At 42.6% G+C, this 18567-nt stretch overlaps 1 protein-coding gene across 1 annotated transcript in view; it reads left to right on the forward strand.

Moving 5' to 3' along the window:
• Positions 1 to 18567, forward strand: part of LOC124622298 (zwei Ig domain protein zig-8-like) — a 909359-nt gene that overhangs the window by 834185 nt on the left and 56607 nt on the right. Inside the window, exon 5 of the mRNA XM_047147970.1 lies at positions 12119 to 12287. Coding sequence (XP_047003926.1) covers positions 12119 to 12287 — 169 coding nt within the window. The remainder of the gene's footprint in view (positions 1 to 12118; positions 12288 to 18567) is intronic.

Raw genomic sequence — 18567 nt, forward strand, 5'->3', positions numbered from 1 at the left:
TACCGGTGCTACAGCTTTGGTATGCGAATGCGGTGGCGGCGTCGTCCTCTGAGCGTTTCCGCGAGACAGGCAGCCGTGTATGAATGCCAAGCATGAAGTTCCGTCTTCCTTCCTTGAAGTTAGCATCTTCCGTTCCCTCTTGCGTAAATAGAACACTGATGTAGTAAGAAAAAGAGTCAAGCAAACTAACAAATTTAACGCGTAGGAAGGTGGGTATGTAGTTTGCGGTTGTGACCTTTTCTCTGATGATTCCCGTCCGATTACAAATACCATGTAATGTATTTTAAGCAACTTCTAATGTTCCCTTTACATCACACAAAATTCTTGTCACCTTTCATGAGTTTGTTTGCGCTGTTGGACTACATGTTCCGTTTCGAAAATAGGGAATTCTGAATATATTTTCGTAAGAAACACTGGTTGTACACTTCCAGAACGAGATTTTTCACTCTACAGTGGAGTGTGCATTGACATGAAACTTCCTGGTAGATTAAAACTGGCTGACCGGAGTGGCCGTGCGGTTCTAGGCGCTACAGTCTGGAACCGAGCGACCGCTACGGTCGCAGGTTCGAATCCTGCCTCGGGCATGGATGTGTGTGATGTCCTTAGGTTAGTTAGGTTTAATTAGTTCTAAGTGCTAGGCGACTGATGACCTCAGAAGTTAAGTCGCATAGTGCTCAGAGCCATTTGAACATTTTTTTTTTTTATTAAAACTGTGTGTCTGGCCTAGACTCGAACTCGGGACCTTTGCCTTTCGGGAGCAAGTGCTCTGCCATCTGAGCTACCCCAGTACGCCTGACTTGCTTTATTTGCCTTATGTTGATGTTCCTCTTTGAATTCACTGACCATTCTGTTTAACTGCTCTTCCAAATCCTTCACTGTCTCTGACAGAATTACAGTGTTTCACCAAACCTCAAACTTTTTATTTCTTCTCCCTGAACTTTAATTCACACTCCTGATTTTCCTTTGGTTTCCTGTACTGCTTGCTCAGCATACAGATTGAATAACATCGGTGACAGGCTACAGCACTTTCTCACTACCCTCTCAACCACCACTTCCCTTTCCTGCTCCTCGACTCTTATTAACTACCGTCTGGTTTCTGCACAAGTTGTAAATAGCCTTTCGACCCTTGTATTCTGCCCCTGATACCTTCAGAATTTCAAAAAGGGAATTCCAGAAAACATTGTCAAAATCTTCCTCTAAGTTTACAGATGCAATAAACGTAGGTTTGCCTTTCCTCAACTTATATTCTAAGAGAAATCATAGGTTCAATATTGCCTCGCGTGTTCTTCATTCCTTCGGAATTCAAACTGCTCTTCCCCGTCGTCGGCTTTTACCTGGTTTTTCTTTCTTCTGTACAGAATTTGTGTTACTGTTTTGCAACCATGAGTTACTGAATTGATTGTTCGGTAGTATTCACACTTGGCAGCACCTCCTTTCGTTGAAATTTCAATTATTATATTCTTCTTCAAATCTGAGGGTATTTCGACTGTCTTCTATATCATCCACAACAGATAGAAGATTTTTGTCATGGCTGGTTCTCCCATGGCCTTCAATAGTTCTGACAGACTGTCTTCTACACCAGGGCCTTGTTTTGATTTAGGTCTTTCAGTCCGATGTTAAATTCTTGTCGCAGTATCATATCCCCCATCTCACCTTCATCTACGTCCTCTTTCAGTTTTATGATATTGCCTTCAAGTATGTCTACCTTATATAGACTCGCTGTATACTCCTTCCATCTTTCAGCTTTCCTTCAGTGCTAAGTTCTAGTTTTCCATCTCAGTTCGTGTCATTGATACAGCTGCTTCTATTTCCTCCAAAGGCCTCTTTAATTTTCCTGTAGGCTGTATCTACCTTTCCACTAGTGATATATGCTTCTAAATCCTTACATCTGTCCTCTAGCCATTCCTGCATAGCCATCTTGCACTTCCTGTCTACCTTAGTTTTTAAATGTTTTATTCCCATTCACCTGCTTCATTTACTACTGATGTTTTCTCATTTCATCAGTTAAATTCAACAACTTCCGTGCTATCCAATGATTTCTATTAGACCTTGTCTTTTGACTTATTTAATCATCTGCTGCCTTCACTGTCTTAACCCTAAGACAGCCCATTCGTCTTCTACTGTATTCCTTTCCTCTGTTCTTAGTAACCGTTGGTTTATGCTTCTTCTGAAACTATCAACAACATCTAGTTCTTGCAAGTTATCCAGGTACCATCTCGTTAATTTCCCATCTTTTTGCAATCTATTCAGTTTTAATGTAAAGTTCATAACCAGTACATTGTGGTCAGAGACCATATATGCCCCTGGAAATGCCTTGCAGTTTAAAATCTGGTTCAGAAAGCTCTGTCTTACCATTATATAATCAAATGAAACCTTCCGGTGTCTCCAGGTCTCTTCCACGTACACACCATTCCTTCTTAAACGAAGTGTTAACGATAATTAAACTATACTCTGTGCAAAATTCTACCAGGCGGCTTCTTTTTTCATTCCTTTTCCCCAGTCCATATTAATATACTCCTTTTCCTTCTCTTCCTTTTCCTGCTATCAAATTTTTGTCCCTCATCACTATTAAACTTCTGTCTTCCTTCACTATCTGTAAGATTTCATTTATCTTATATACACGGCAGCAATCTCGTCATCATCTGAGGAGCTAGCTGGCTTATAAACTTCTGTATATAGAATTTCTAACATTCTGAAGCTGCTGGGAAAGTCACTGTTCATCATCTGCCAATTAGTGGAGCGAAATTGTTCTCTACGGCTTTCTTCTTTGCTTTTCTGCATTAAAATCAATATTTAAATAAAAGTGGCGCACATCACTCAATCGCTGTCATTTACATCTATCCATAAACCTTGATGCACTCTCTGTATCGTTTTGCTACGGAATTAGGTTAATTTTGATGATTTTTGTCTTCGTTTGTCTACCTACTACAGTTTCAGAAGAGATGTGGCATAAGTCCGTTGCATATTTGTTTTCCAACATCGTGTTAGCTGGACAACACTTCCAGCGTTCGTCAACTTACCCACGTGGTCTAGCGTGACGTCACACCACTTTCGTCGCCACGCAGGTTCCCAGACAGCCAATCTCGGCACGCATTCCAGCATGCATTACGGTTTATCGGAAGAGCTTCCGCCACAGACCAATGTCCGATGCCACTAAAGGCATCATTTACTCAATTTAATTTACAAATCACTTTCGCTTTTGTGCCAACTGTCGAACGGAACTTTATTTTCTGGCAGTTTGCAAATGCGTGGCTTTCAGCAAAATAAATTCCCAACGTAGCTGTTCGCTGATGATGTAAACATTCCACCATAGATGTTGGCAAGACGGACTGGGTGCCGGATTTAGGCTCACACAGTGGATACTCGCATCCATGTAAACGCACTATCGCATTTTATTGTTGAGTTGCTTCAAATGGTTCTGAGCACTATGGGACTTATCATCTTGGTCATCAGTCCCCTAGAACTTAGAATTACTTAAACCTAACTAACCTAAGGACATCACACACATCCACGCCCGAGGCAGGATTCGAACTTGCTACCGTAGCGGTCACGCGGTTCCAGACTGAAGCGCCTAGAACCGCACGGCCACACCGACCGGCTGTTGAGTTGCTACACTGTTTGACAATTGCTAAGGAACAAAGACATGGTTGTACAGGAATAATCACATGCGATCATGGACGACATGTAACGCAGTACATACGTGATAGAAGAGCGGTGCCTTTACTAGGAAACGTGGTACAGATTTGACCACATCGGGAAGCGGGGTGCCATCCGGTGTGGCCGAGCGTTTCTAGGCGCTACATTCTGGACCCGGGCGACCGCTCCGGTCGCAGGTTCGAATCCTGCCTCGGGCATTGATGTGTGTGATGTCCTTATGTTAGTTAGGTTCAATTAGTTCTAAGTTCTAGGGGACTGATGACCTCAGAAGTTAAGTCCCATAGTGCTCAGAGCCATTTGAACAATTTTTGAAATCAGGGTTATAGACATAAACAACAGTCATATTAGACACGGGTCAGACTCCCTACGGACTCAGTGAGAAATATGCCCTCTTCGAGCAGTAACGCACATATAGCGTCTGTCATACATTCTGGCTACCCAACTGTAGGGGAGTCCTTGCGGGATATTGCTCCCTCCTCTCTCAGGACATTTTTCAGTTCTTACATGTATTGGGAATGGGGTGTTGCTTGAGAAACATGTCTTTCAAGAGAGCCCCACGCTTTCTCTATAGATCTTAGGTCCAAAGAGCCCGCAAGCAATTTCATTCTTGTACGTTCAACATCTTCACTCTCCTGTGTGAGTGACACCTCAGACGTGCTATGTGGTTGGGCATCGTCATCCATTAACAGAAAGTCGGGACCTACCGCACCCCAAAACTGAGGATGATCCAGAATAACATCGGTGCAATACCGCTCTGTTGTAACGGTAGATCACGCGAAGATAAGCAGCAGTATTCGGCCACCGAACGTAATGCCTGCCCACACAGCAACGCCTAGGCTATAGCGATGATGTTCAGGAACGTTCTGTGGTGTGTAACGTGTTCCCGTTCATCTGCACACTGACTGGTCGTCTATCACAAGCCATAGTGAAACGGGATTCGTCGGAGACCATCCCTGTGGATCACTGTTGCTGATCGAAACCAACATATTCCCTACACCAAACTAACTCTTTCTCGACGATGACGCGGTTGAAACTAGATACATTTAACAGACTTCCTAGCATACAGACCACTCTGATTTATCGCTGCATGGTTCTGGCAGAGACAAGTGCACCGGTAGCGCTTTCAAGGTCTGCCGCGATCTGCCTAGGAGTGAGATGTCGGTTATGTTTCGCCACTAGGGCTACGTATCGATCTCCTTGCGGTGTGGATGTCCGGTTGGCTTTCGCATAGCGTTTCTATCTTCATCAGCCTTTTCGGAACCCGAGATGACTCTTTTTTGAAGCCACCCATTAGTGTGCCCACAACAGTAACACTTTGACCGGCTTTAAGCTGTCCAGCTATTCTTCTACGATCGCAAGCACTTTAATGATGTCTTGCAGACGTGCTGTACGACACAGACTGTCGCACTACTCCGTTCCACAAAAGTTTCGTTAAATATCGTACTGAATAAACTGTCGAATGCACACAGAGTGCCGGCCGTGGTGGTCTAGCGGTTCTAGGCGCGCAGTCCGGAACCGCGCGACTGCTACGGTCGCAGGTTCGAATCCTGCATCGGGCATGGATGTGTGTGATGTCCTTAGGTTAGTTAGGTTTAAGTAGTTCTAAGTTCTAGGGGACTGATGACCTCAGATGTTAAGTCCCATAGTGCTCAGAGCCATTTTTGCACACAGAGCGTTCCTGTACAGGCTTCACTCCAGTGAACACGTCCCGCTCTCTATGCTTCCTTTTACTATCAAGGCCGTGCGTTCCGCAGCAGTTGTCTCTGTTACGGAGCAACTGGCAGTAGTTCCTTAGCAGCGGTCTAGCAGTGTACTTGATCTGTACGAATGTCTACTAATGTGATTTTTTGACTGTGCGGGATTTGAAAGTACTTAACTGTCCAACAAACTACTCATTTTATTTATTTAAGTGAAAAGAAATACTGTTACCTTTACTAAATACAGATACAGAAACACGTTATACAGTATTTGCTAAATTAACAGAAGTACACAATCGATTACTTACTACGAGATACTTGCTAATTCTCTAAATAGGAACAGGACTGTCTCCTTTCTCACTAAAACGTTTTCCAGCTCCAAAATGCTGGAGCACAATAATGTTTCACATATAACCATTTATCACTTTTTTCCGCGTAGCTTCTGGTCTGGCTACGTGTGACAAAACGTTTTCACACGCAGAATTTGGCAAGGACAAAATTTTTAAGCATTTCTTCTTGAACGTCCTCTTCTTCCTTCGTGCACGTGCTTAGACGTATTCAAGCAATTCGTATTCTCTCTTTACTAAAACTATTACATGGGAGCTGATAGCCTCACTCATAGTCACTAAATCCACTACAGTAGTGACGAAGTCGGAGCTCATAATTTCCAAAGATCAATCGCCTAAATTATCCGGAATTCTGGAAATTTCGTATTTCTTCAGAGAATCAAAATTGTTACGAACTTAACGTGTAGACACAATAGGGAAAAATCAGTTTCCATCGTTCGAGTTCTGTTTCTTCCTCGAGTTGTGTCACCTTTAAAACTAATGTCTAGTAAATTTCTCGCTCACTTCCACTTTGTTAATCTATCTTAATAAAACTTGTCACAACGTAAGTGAAAATTAATAAGCAATCGCACAATGGCACGTTAGAACTAGTTTTTTAGTAGTAATGCAAGCACCGTTGCTCCTGTTGTGTTTAAATGATTATTTCATCTGTCAAATTTCCTGAGCTATTAATTTTTAAGTAGAACACTGCGAATTGTAACTTGTCATTTTGCAAACAGCGCGGTGGGCAAAGCAGCTTAATATACAAGTTTATGTAGCTAAGCAGCTTATCGCATATGTTTCCGGAAACATTTTAGATATCGCAGTTTGTATTCACCGATATTAATTGTGTGGAAGTCTTCACTAAACGACGTATAGACTCTTTTTATAGCTTTAATTGCCGAAATATAGCTACCAATTCTGCTTTTTCAGATAGGTATAGAGTAAGTTTATAAATATTGTAATTTGTAGGAAACTACTTATCGTGTTCCTAAGAGTGGCATGCCGTTGAATTCATTTTTTTTAATATAATTACGATGCTAGCAACCATAGTTCCAGCTGAAAAGCGAAGTTTCCGATGTCGTCATAATTAATATAGCTATGAAATGATATTATTCGTCATTTAGTTTTGTTTATAAATTCATTTGACTCAGAACAGAATTAAGATATTTTAAACTGTTCAGGAAATATCTCACATGAACGCAACACACGGGTACAATGGAAAACTCACCTTGCCTATGTTCACCTACCTATGATTAATCCACTGGCTGCGTACTCGTCCTTACAATGCCATTACTAATAACTGCACTGGAATTCATTCCCAAATGTAGCAGCAATTAACACGGAAGGGAAACCTTTCGTCGTAAAAAACGGTGGCATTTCTTGGATAATACTGCTTATATTCTGGTACTACGGAACTAAATTAGAACTATTCTGTTCACTTTCTAAAATATGCTGTACTCTGCAATGAAATGATATGTACTGTTAATTCCATCCCAGCCAAAATTTTCCTGTCTAGAGAAATCTTTTATCGCGTGCTGGTGAACGTACAGTTGCACAGAGTCTCTCAGACACATTCGGCGTAAGAGGAGATAAGCGTGTAGATCTATCTTTCAGAATAGCTGTATCTTTACAATAGCCATACTTTTAATTATATAGCTGTTCATCAAAACTCTCGTAATAATTACACGGTGTGGTTCACTCTTACACGAAGCAGTCTCCATATGTGTTACTCTCAAAATTTGACACTTATCCCTTCTCCGCAGCCGGCCGCGGTGGCCGAGCGGTTCTAGGCGCTTCAGTCCAGAACCACGCGACTGTTACGGTCACAGGTTCGAATCCTGCCTCGGGCATGGATGTGTGTGATGTCCTTAGCTTAGTTAGGTTTAAGTAGTTCTAAGTTCTAGGGGACTGATGACCTCAGATATTAATTCCCATAGTGCTCAGAGACATTTGAACCATTTGAACCTTCTCCGTACAGCTGTTACGCAGAGCTATAAATACTCTCTTTTAGCACACCATTCCGCATGTTTAATGGGCCGTGCTGGCGCCAAACTTCTCTCTGTCACGACAGTTAATCGACGCAAGCGTGCGTCCGCAAGCGATCAAGCACTGCGTTCAGAGTATCGATACGTAAAGCAGCGCGCTTCTTACTATTTACAATATCAGTTAAATTTTCAAAATGGTTCAAATGGCCCTGATCACTATGGGACTTAACATCTCAGGTCACCAGTCCCTTAGAACTTAGAACTAATTAAACCTAACTAACCTAAGGACATCACACACATCCATGCCCGAGGCAGGATTCGAACCTGCGACCGTATCAGTCGCGCGGTTCCAGACTGTAGCGCCTAGAACCGCTCGGCCACTCCGGCCGCCTCAGTTAGAGGCTGTGAGTGATAGTCTAAATTTGCACACTTTATGGAGAACACAAAATCTGGCACATCCTGACTGAACACTTGAAGAGAAGCATATTACTCACGCCGACAAAGCCAAACACATCACATTCTCTATCTTTTTCATATGATTTGAAGATATTTTCAGCTACGCATGCATCTGATTACGACTGTATGTAATTACCAATAAATTTCATTTGAGGAAGAAGAAGAAGAGCAAAATGCTTAGCCTCGTTCGATAGCTCTGTTGCCACAATGTTTGCTGTTGGTTACACTACGACGGAAACATATCAATCTTCAGTGGAAGCGTTTCCTGTAAATACAACGTTCGTCACCTGAAAATGACCTTTTGATCGAAGCTAATCTCAAGAATAAAGAACACGTACTCCTGCAGCAGCGTTTTATGGTTAATGATGTCGTTCTTCAAAAAGTGTATAAAGTAATTTATCTGTTTCATATACTTTTTACCAATGTCTGTGGGCATGAGATCTTTCGACAACATTCTGCTGACATCAAGTGCTTTGCATTTACATGTACATTACTTTTAATTACAGCCGAATGGTTCAGCGAGTCTGACTCTCAAGCGAATGACCCGGGTTCAGCTCCAGGCACTGCCAGTGGCCTTGGTGGGATTCGTGATACCAACCGAGTGGCTACTTGAGATGTAACAGCTCTAAAGACTGAAAAGTCGACCAAAGCCGGGAGATCAATGTGCACACCCCATGCCTGTCCATACCAAATGGGCATATGGCCACATGGCAGAGGATCACACGGCAGCCGGTTGACATCATGTAGTCTTCAGGATTTGATCGCGGCCTTAAAGTTTTTTAGATTCGTTTAGAGTGCGATTGCTGTTTTCTGGGTGTGCTAGTGAGGTTATGTACCGAAATTTGTCACGATCCACAAAGATTGATACATATACTTTAGTGTTATCTTTAAGTAAGCTTTATATTTAAAAGAATCTGTTATGTCCCTAATTCCTTACTTTATTTTTAATGACCTTGTTTGGCACATACAGCACAAGAATAAACTCAACACCATAACTTCACATTTTCACATACAATTGTTTACATGCGCAAGATTCTTAACTACTTTGATATCATCTATTTCAGTTGCTAAGGTATCACATAAATCAGAGCCTGTTTTTAATAGCATAATTATAAGATGGCACATACTATAGAGGGTGTTCCACTGACAGTGACCGGGCCAAATATCTCACGAAATTAGCATCAAAGGAAAAAACTACAAAGAACGAAACTCGACTAGCATGAAGGGGGAAACCAGATGGCGCTATGGTTGGCCTGCTAGATGTCGCTGCCATAGGTCAAACGGTTATCAACTGTGTTTGTTTAAACAGGAACCCCCATTTTATTACATATTCGTGTAGTAAGTAAAGAAATACGAATGTTTTAGTTGGAGCACTTTCTTCGCTTTGTGATAGATGGTGCTGTAATAGTCACAAGCGTATAAGTACGTGGTATCACGTAACATTCTGCCAGTGCGGACGGTATTTGCTTCGTGATACATTACCCGTCTTAAAATGGACCGTTTACCAACTGCGGAAAAGGTCGATATCGTGTTGATGTATGGCTATTGTGATCAAACAGCCCAACGGGCATGTGCTATGTATGCTGCCCGGTATCCTGGATGACATCATCCAAGTGTCCGGACCGTTCGTGGGATACTTACTTTATTTAAGGAAATTAGAAGTATTCGGCCACATGTGAAACATCAACCACGACCTGCAACAAATGATGATGCCCAAGTAGGTGTTTTAGCTCCTGTCGTGGCTAATCCGCACATCAGTAGCAGACAAACTGCGCGAGAATCGGGAATCTCAAAAACGTCGGTGTTGGGAATGCTACATCAACATCGATTGCACCCGTACCATATTTCTATGCACCAGGTATTGCATGGCGACGACTTTGAATGTCGTGTACAGTTCTGCCACTGGGCACAAGAGAAATTACGCGACGATGACAGATTTTTTGCACGCGTTCTATTTAGTGACGAAGCGTCATTCACCAACAGCGGTAACGTAAACCGGCATAATATGCACTATTGGGCAACGGAAAATCCACGATGGCTGCGATAAGTGGAACATCAGCGACCTTGGTTGGTTAATGTATGGTGCGGCATTATGGGAGGAAGGATAATTGGCCCCCATTTTATCGATGGCAATGTAAATGGTGCAATGTATGCTGATTTCCTACGTCATGTTCTACCTATGTTACTACAAGATGTTTCACTGCATGACAGAATGGCGACGTACTTCCAACATGAAGGAAGTTCGGCACATGGCTCGCGTGCGTTTGAAGCGGTATTGAATAGCACATTTCATGACAGGTGGATTGGTTGTCCAAGCACCATACTATGGCCCGCACGTTCACCGGATCTGACGTTCCCGGATTTCTTTCTGTAGGAAAGCTGAAAGATATTTGCTATCGTGATCTACCGACAACGCCCGACAACATGTGTCAGCGCATTGTCAATGCATATGCGAACATTACCGAAGGCGAACTACTCGCTGTTGAGAGGAATGTCATTATATGTATTGCCAGATGCATTGAGGTTGATGGACATCATTTTGAGTATTTATTGCGTTAATGTGGTATTACAGGTAATCATGCTGTAACAGCATGCGTTCTCAGAAATGATAAGTTCACAAAGGTACATGTATCACATTGGAACAACCGAAATAAAATGTTAAAACGTACCTACGTTCTGTATTTTAGTTTAAAAAGCCTTCCTGTTACCAACTGTTCGTCTAAAATTGTGAGCCATATGTTTGTGACTATTACAGCGCTATCTATCACAAAGCGAAAAAAGTGGTCCAATTAAACTATTCATATTTCTTTACGTACTACACGAACATGTAATAAAAAATGGGGGTTCTTATTTAAAAATGGCTCTGAGCACTATGCTACTTAACTTCTGAGGTCATCAGGCGACTAGAACATAAAACGAATTAAACCTAACTAACCTAAGGACATCACACACATCCATGCCCGAGGCAGGATTCGAACCTGCGACCGTAGTGGTCACGCGGTTCCAGACTGAAGCGGCTAGAACCGTACGGCCACACCGGCCGGCCGTTCCTATTTTAAAAAAAAGACAGTTGGTATCCGTTTCCCCTATGGCAGTACCATATAACGGGCCAACCATATCGCCATCTTCTTTTCCCCTTCAAACTAGACAAGTTTCGTTGTTTGTAGTTCTTTTGTTTAACGCTTATTTCGTGAGATATTTGGCCCGGTCACGATCAATGGACCACCCTGTATAGTGTGATTATCTAGTAATTCAGACAAGGATATAACCAGCAGAAAAGTAAGTAAAGCTATCACGGAAATGATTTAAACATAGAATTCACTTACGGTCCACACAAAATACATCAGTTTTTTTCGGAATTGAGAAATGTGGGTTACGAAACAGATTTGGATATTGTGACTATACACTGACGTCAGTTGTCTGCGAAATATGAAACTTGTACCGGACTGGGAACCGAACCCGAATTTCCTGCTTATCGTATCAATCACTTCGGCTATCCCAGCACGCCTCCCAGTCCAGCACTGCTTTTTATTTGTCACAAACAGCTGACGTCAATGAATAGATGCAATATCCGAATCTATTTCGTAATGTTTACTACTGCTACAGTCGTCAGTGGCAGTGTCTGTTCCTTCAGACATGCATACATGTCTGTAGGACATTATATTGTGAAGATGCACTGTATAAATACAGACACTGAAACCGTCAATGACCACAGATTTGGGTATATTTACGTCACTGACATACCTTGTACATGATGATAGCAGCATGTTGCCGAAACGCCCCGCTTTGGTAAATATTGGTAAAAAGTGACTGAAGCTGGTAAATTAATTTATAAATTTTGTTCATACTGTGGATGAATTTAACAAATTTCGTACAGCGTGAATGAATTTAGATTCAAAGTGTTTGTCACTAACGCGAGTGTTCCCCGTTTGACGCGACGCGTCTGAATTGTGCGTGGCTGCCGGTGTTTGCACGGCCTGTTCCGCTGTTGCAGATCATCAGCTACGACAGCCCGCGGGGTGGCGTGTCGGTGATCACGGAGAAGGGCCCCACCACGACCAGCTTCCTGCTCATCAAGCAGGCCCGGCCCTCAGACTCGGGCCGCTACCAGTGCAACCCTTCCAACGCGCAGCCGCGCCAGGTCAACGTGCACGTGCTGCATGGTACGTGAACGTCTCGCCGAGTGTCTCAGTGCGCACGCTGTTCACCACTATTGTAAACATTAAAAAGGAGGGAAACGAGATCTACTCTGACTTAACAACTTAGTGTGTCTACTTGGTGCCACTTTGGGCTAATGCATCATACACGACATCTTTCAATATGTCAGCCATAGTACACTCCTGGAAATTGAAATAAGAACACCGTGAATTCATTGTCCCAGGAAGGGGAAACTTTATTGACACATTCCTGGGGTCAGATACATCACATGATCACACTGACAGAACCACAGGCACATAGACACAGGCAACAGAGCATGCACAATGTCGGCACTAGTACAGTGTATATCCACCTTTCGCAGCAATGCAGGCTGCTATTCTCCCATGGAGACGATCGTAGAGATGCTGGATATAGTCCTGTGGAACGGCTTGCCATGCCATTTCCACCTGGTGCCTCAGTTGGACCAGCGTTCGTGCTGGACGTGCAGACTGCATGAGACGACGCTTCATCCAGTCCCAAACATGCTCAATGGGGGACAGATCCGGAGATCTTGCTGGCCAGGGTAGTTGACTTACACCTTCTAGAGCACGTTGGGTGGCACGGGATACATGCGGACGTGCATTGTCCTGTTGGAACAGCAAGTTCCCTTACCGGTCTAGGAATGGTAGGACGATGGGTTCGATGACGGTTTGGATGTACCGTGCACTATTCAGTGTCCCCTCGACGATCACCAGTGGTGTACGGCCAGTGTAGGAGATCGCTTCCCACACCATGATGCCGGGTGTTGGCCCTGTGTGCCTCGGTCGTATGCAGTCCTGATTGTGGCGCTCACCTGCACGGCACCAAACATGCATACGACCATCATTGGCACCAAGACAGAAGCGACTCTCATCGCTGAAGACGACACGTCTCCATTCGTCCCTCCATTCACGCGTGTCGCGACACCACTGGAGGCGGGCTGCACGATGTTGGGGCGTGAGCGGAAGACGGCCTAACGGTGTGCGGGACCGTAGCCCAGCTTCATGGAGACGGTTGCGAATGGTCCTCGCCGATACCCCAGGAGCAACAGTGCCCCTAATTTGCTGGGAAGTGGCGATGTGGTCCCCTACGGCACTGCGTAGGGTCCTACGGTCTTGGCGTGCATCCGTGCGTTGCTGCGTTCTGGTCCCAGGTCGACGGGCACGTGCACCTTCCGCCGACCACTGGCGACAACATCGATGTACTGTGGAGACCTCACGCCCCACGTGTTGAGCAATTCGGCGGTACGTCCACCCGGCCTCCCGCATGCCCACTATACGCCCTCGCTCAAAGTCCGTCAACTGCACATACGGTTCACGTCCACGCTGTCGCGGCATCCTACCAGTGTTAAAGACTGCGATGGAGCTCCGTATGCCACGGCAAACTGGCTGACACTGACGGCGGCGGTGCACAAATGCTCCGCAGCTAGCGCCATTCGACGGCCAACACCGCGGTTCCTGGTGTGTCCACTGTGCCGTGCGTGTGATCATTGCTTGTACAGCCCTCTCGCAGTGTCCGGAGCAAGTATGGTGGGTCTGACACACCGGTGTCAATGTGTTCTTTTTTCCATTTCCAGGAGTGTATACAGGAAGTACCACTACAGATGTGTAAATACATTACTGAAAATTTATATACACGATGTTTAAGAGAATGCTATTTACAAATTCACTCATCAAATAGTACAAGACTTAAAGCTTAATATATCGTCAGTTCGTATCTTTACGGTATTCCTGGGGCGTTTGATTTTGTAGATGATAATTGTTATAAAAACTAAGTTTTCATGGAATTGATGGCTTTACACTCAGCTGCTTTGAATCATAATTGACTAACATAATGCAAAAGCTTGTTTTCAGTAATTTAGCCAATGGCAGTAGGAAGAAAATTTTAATACGAGAAGAAAGAAAGGTCACAACGGGTGCCCCATAGGGTTCAATTTTGAGTCCACTCCTATTCCTTATAATTTTGATTGACCTTCCACTTAACGTTCAACAAACAAAATTGGTACTTTTGCTGAGGATACTAGTGTTGTAATAAATCCCATTAAAGAGAAACCAAAAGAACAGTTGGTAAATGATATTATCCAAAGAGTCATTAACTGGTTCTCTAAATGGTCTCACCCTAAATTCAGAAAAAACACGCTACATTCAGTGTTGCACAACAAATGCCGTCATACCTACAGCTGATGAAGCACATGAGCAGTGGTCAGTAAATAGGATAGAGTGCTCCTAATTTTTCGTTTACATATTTATGAAAGATTGTACTCGAAGAAGCATCTCAAGCAAGTAAGTGCAACTACTTTTCTTTTTCGGTCAATTCCTAATCTTGCAAACAAACGTATCAACCTCCCGATATATTTAACGTATTTCCAAATTTAATGTCCTAAGGAATAATTTTCTCGGCTAACGCATCACTTAGAAAGTAATTATTGCACAAAAACGAGCCGTAACAATAATATGCTTTGTTCACTCGTGGACGACACCTAGTTACCTTTTCAAGGAGCTAGACATTGAACTGCACAATCACAATACATGTATTCGCTAATGAAATTCGTCGTAATAATCCATCACAATTAAGAAGTACGGTGATGTACATACCTACAACACTAAAAGGGGAAAATGGCCTTTGTTACACATTGTTAAAGCTGCCCGTGGTTCAGAGAAGAGTTCAGTATGTAGGAAGAAATGTCTTTGATCATTTTCCCAATAATATAAAATGTCTGACAAGTAGCGAAGCAAGTTTTAAAACTAATTTACAATTATTTCTCCTGGACAACACCTTCCCTTCCATTAACGAATTTCTACTTAAAAACTGGAAGCTAGTTAAAAAAACGTAAGTGTAGTTGCACGAGTAGGAATAAAAATTAGATGTTAACTAGTGTTAAGGCTTATCATGTATACATATGCTGTATACTGACTCATTCCTCATCATTTCGGTAAATTAATGGTTACAATGACAAGCAGAAAATGTCACTAATTAAAAATTGTGTCACTTATCCTTACTGGAAGTAGTCTTCAAAATGAGAGAAAGACTCAGATATGTATTATATAAAAATCTTGAGAAAAAATTATTTTTGAGATATGGGCGATTTTAATTGTTTCTTCTCACTGATGCAGGCTGTCTTCCCATTGTCGTTCATTCCTCATTTCTTGTAGGTTATATGTGTCTCCGTACATAATACACTGTGGTGCTATTGTGAGACATAGTACCTACAAGTGTCATCTACTAAAGCCGGTCTATTCATACCGTTTGGAGATTGTAATATTATCAGCAAAAACTGTGACATATCATTTCCTGGTTGTCAATGCGTGACAGTACTGTCCGTTATTCTAGTCGACTACGAAGCTTTCGTTTACGAGAGAAAAGCGATTTCTGGTCGGTTTGCAGACGATGAGTCGGACTTCTTCTAACGCTTCTAAATATGTGATGATAATAACGGACTAGGCTGATCGTAAGGGTGAATAAATTTCCGCTGAAGGCACTGCTCCGATGCGGTTGAATAAGCACCCACATGTATGAAAGGGATTAGTGTTAGATTAGATTAGATTCAGTTTTCGTTCCATATACCCAAAAACTGAGATGATTCTCCTGGGTATGGAACATGTCAGAAAGTATGACATAAAAACAAAAACAGTTGAGTGTAATACTTACTACTCTGATCATTTGTCAGGAGATAGTCGAAAATAAGCAAATACACTACGGTAAACTGGGAAGGAAATATTTACAGAATTAACACACTGTCAGAATGAAACACTGTTATTCACTTTTAATAAATGTATCACACGCAAAATACATAATCTTGACTGTAGTGACTACGTGTTGCCACAACTGAAATGTAACACATAGTTTTACTTAAGTTGACTTAACAGTCACTGTTAAGATATTCATCAATGGAGTAGAAGAAGTTGCCCATCAAAAAGTCCTTCACACTGCGTTCAAACCGTGCTTTATCTGAAACCAAGTTTTTAATGGTTGCTGGCAATTTATTAAAAATGTGTGTTCCTGAATATTGGACCCATTTTTGAACCAAGGTAAATGAATTTAAGCATTTATGTAGATTCATATTATTCCTAGTATTGATACTGTGTACTGAGCTATTGGTTGGAAATAGAGATGTATTACTTGCAACAAAGTTCATTAATGAATAAATACACTGAGAAGCAGTGGTTAGAATACAAAGTTCCTTGAACAGGTTTCTACAAGATGTTCTTGCATTTACATCAAAAATGATTCTTATCACACGCTTTTGCACCCTAAAAACTTTCGTTCGGTATGATGAGTTGCCCCAGAATATGATCCCATACGAAATAACAGAATGAAAGTAAGCAAAGTATTGCCGCAGCATTGCCGATGACACCATAATACTCTAATTTACTTACGAGAGTGTTGTGGTTCACACAGTTGACAGGTCACAGAAAATGCCAGTAGCCTGTAATTTATTATCTAATTAATTAAGTACATTCTCACTGTAAGTGTAAATAGCTTACACTATATCAGAGCCCTTCAGAAATCCAAACTGTGACTTGAACAATATATCATTTGCAGTCATATGCTAAAGGAGGCGCTTGAACAAAACCTTTTCAAGTATTTTTCAGAAAGCCGGCAAAAGTGAAATTGGGCGATAGTTTGGTGGCATCTCTTTATCCCCCTTCTTGTAAAGAGGCTTAACTTCAGCATATTTTAGCGAGTGTGGAAATATTCCACTTATAAGAGATTGATTATACAAATAACTTAAGACATAACTCACATGAGCACTCTTTGATTAACTTTGTTGATATGTTATCATACCCACTGTGATACATAGATTTTAAGGATTTTATAATGGATGCTACTTCCTTGGGAGATATAAGTGTCTTTTCCATTTTACTGAAGTTATTTTTAAAGACTGGTCTCAGATACTCCACTGCACTGTTAACCGACCTGATAACCCCAAGCTGTCAGTAACGGAAATGAAGTAGTTGTTTAAGAGGTTTGCAACACTAACTGTACTTGTTACCAAAGTGTGGCGTTCGTCTCTTTGCGATGTACCCACGCTAAGTGCGGAAACGTGAACTGTGGCGAAATCATTACTAAATGCGTCGAAACAGGACTTACGTGCGGTTTTTTTTTTTTTTTTTTTTTTTTTTTTTTTTTTTTTTTTTTTTTTTTTTTTGGCTGCCGAAGGACAAGACAGCGATAGACATCCATCAGAGAATAAGGAATGTGCATATGGGGGACCATGTTTGCTGAAAACTACCGTTGTGTATCACATTCCGTAGTGCTTCCGATTCGACACAAGACACCCTCGATCCATGAGACTAGCCCCACTCAATACGAACAAGCAGGAGACTCTCGAATAACCGCCCTGTACTCCTCATCACTTCCCACGATATTATCAGGGCTTCATTCCCTTCAAAAATGGTCTTGAAGGGCCGACGATTCACGTCAGACGAGGATGTGTAGTAGGCAGTTAAGGACTTTCACGCAACAGAGCACGGTGTTTTACCATATGGGTATCTTCAACCAGGTGGACTTTACGTCCTTCCAACGGAAACGTTTTGGTCGCCCCCTTTGCACGATATAGGAGGGTATATAAAGCGTGTTGGTGGGACGTAGAAAACAGTATAGTTGTTGCCGCAGTACGGAAAAGGATCTAATTACCTGAAGTCCAAAAGGGCATGATCATTGACTTTCAGGCCAAGTGGAAGCATTTCCAAAAGGGCTAAGTTCGTAAAATGTTCACGTAATGCCATAGTTAATGAGTACCATGCCTGACAAAATGCTGCCATCCAAAATCGGAGCCAAGTCAGCTGTGACGCATCACGAGCCATTGATGATAGGGGTGAACGACAGCTGCGCAGATGTGTACATGTGAATAGACGTGGAGCACCTCACCAGCCAGAAGAACCCCAAGGGGCTACCAACAGCGCCTTCTCAAATACCGTTCAGCGAACATCTCTGCATATTGGCCTCCGCAAGAGGAACTGCTGTTCATTGACGATGAACGCTGGAATTTTCAAGCCGAAACAGCAAGTGGTCTTCCACTGAGTGGCGAAAGGTGGTCTTTCATGATGAATCACGTTGTATGCTCAGTCAGACAATTGGCCGCTGGTGCGCATGGCCCTCCAACAACCGTCGGAAGGATCCAGGTTGGAGGAGGTAGCGTTATGGTCTAGAGCATTTTTTCGTGGCGTTCCGAGAGATATCTCGTCAGTCTGGAAGGCACAATGGATAACCGCAAGTACACATGCATCCTTTGGGACCATGTCCACTTTTAAACGCCTATTTTTT

Source organism: Schistocerca americana, chromosome 7 (assembly GCF_021461395.2).
Source record: "Schistocerca americana isolate TAMUIC-IGC-003095 chromosome 7, iqSchAmer2.1, whole genome shotgun sequence".
Lineage (NCBI taxonomy): Eukaryota > Metazoa > Arthropoda > Insecta > Orthoptera > Acrididae > Schistocerca > Schistocerca americana.